Source organism: Cyprinodon variegatus, unplaced genomic scaffold (genome assembly GCF_000732505.1).
Source record: "Cyprinodon variegatus isolate N-32 unplaced genomic scaffold, C_variegatus-1.0 Scaffold63, whole genome shotgun sequence".
NCBI classification, from domain to species: domain Eukaryota; kingdom Metazoa; phylum Chordata; class Actinopteri; order Cyprinodontiformes; family Cyprinodontidae; genus Cyprinodon; species Cyprinodon variegatus.
Genome location: NW_015150516.1, coordinates 199,442 through 200,996, shown reverse-complemented (window position 1 = coordinate 200,996; position 1,555 = coordinate 199,442). Strand labels below are relative to the sequence as shown.

Sequence of the window (1,555 nt, the reverse complement as noted above, 5' to 3'; positions counted from 1 at the left end):
CACAGTGTTTTTGTTGTCTAGTTATTGTTAATATATGAAAAATTAAAATGTGTTGAATATTCCACCATCTGTTTTAGAGGGTAGGGGTGGCCAATGATTGCCCTGGTCCCCCATCTAGGTCCGCCCCTGTATAGACGACGAGTAAAATCTTGGCCAAAGATGAACATAGTTAATAAGAGGCACTTTATCATTCTTTAATGTGAATTTTCCTCTTTCATTAGTGGCATATTTGCAGGACTTTCAGTGCATGTAGGTCGATGAGGCAGTTTTCTTCATCAGCTCTAGGTGCTGCTGGCAGCCAGAGCTTTTCCCAGGGTTTCAATGAAGCGATGCACGTCTCTGAACGAGTTGTAGAGCGGCGCCGGTGCCACTCGCAGCACGCTGGGCTCCCTCATGTCACACTGCCACAGGAGATGACAAAAAGCACATATTAGAAAATACGCTTTCAATTCAGCTGCAGTGAGTATAAACCTGCGGGCCGCTTACAGCCACTCCTCTCTTCTCCAGCTCCTGGAAGACTTTCTTGATGGGGACGGAGAAGGAGAGAGACAGCTGGCAGCCTCTGTGCTTGGGGTCAGAGGGCGTGATGATTTGGACGTAGGGTTTGTTAGGCTGGGCCGGGTCCTCTGTGTAGTAGTGCTTTATCAGGTACTCCAGGTACCCTGTTAGGAGTACTGACTTCCTCCGCAGCATCTGCATACTCGTCATATTGAACACCTGGGAAATATTACAACCATCTTTAAACTCATAGATTATTCCCCTAATTACAAAATATCTGATATTACTAATGAAATAGTTACCTCCAAACTAGCCTGCAGGGAGCAGACAAGAAGAATGGGTTGATTAGAGAGCCGGAAGCCGTTCACTCCGGGCTGCAGCTCCATCACTGGAAAAACATTAAAGTATGACAACATTAAGCTACTTTATAGCCTAAAAGATAAAGTAAAATGAATAGGAGAGTCTGGCTCTGCTCTTGTAATACCACAGAGGGCCACATGGTGGCAGCAAACAGCCAGTTTTTAGTCAGCCCTGGCTTCAGATAGAGGGAAATATTTACCATTGGTCATTTGAAAACGAGTGTTCAGGTTATGTCCCCACCATCCCAACAACCTGAGGAGACAGAAGTTAAAGAGGTTTATATCAGTGACACAGATCATTCAGGAAAACCAAACCAAAACATCAATGGAAACATTTACTGTGCAGAAATGTACATTCAGCTACTATCTGACTGAGGACTTTATTTTTAAAAATGTTTTTTAATGCCATTGATTTATTGTTTTGTTTTTATGAATATTTGGACACCTTGTGTAAAAAAATAAAATAAAAAAATGTTGAAAATACATCAAATCTGTTTATTGGGTGAAAATGTTTTGCAAAGAAAGGAAGGAAATCCATCGATTTTCACAAGTGCTTAATTGCAAAAACTTTTACATTATAAATTAGTATTTTAATGCTTTTTGCAGTTTTCAAGTTGTCATTAGTGGTGTCATTGATAAAATTTGCAAACTGTGCAGAAAGTTTTGCAATAGTAACTGCAAACATTTGCAAACAAGGT

The 1,555-nt window shown here is 40.9% G+C and overlaps 1 protein-coding gene across 2 annotated transcripts in view; it reads right to left on the bottom strand.

Annotated features, from left to right (window-relative positions):
• Positions 1-57: 57 nt before the first annotated feature.
• Positions 58-1,555, bottom strand: part of kynu (kynureninase) — an 8,364-nt gene continuing 6,866 nt past the window's right edge. For both annotated transcript variants that reach the window (XM_015371683.1, XM_015371682.1), the window contains 4 exons: positions 1,058-1,110; positions 801-886; positions 487-717; positions 58-401 (listed from right to left, as the gene is read on the bottom strand). In XM_015371683.1, the coding sequence (XP_015227169.1) occupies positions 282-401; positions 487-717; positions 801-886; positions 1,058-1,110 (490 nt within the window). In that variant the 3' untranslated portion in view covers positions 58-281. The remainder of the gene's footprint in view (positions 402-486; positions 718-800; positions 887-1,057; positions 1,111-1,555) is intronic.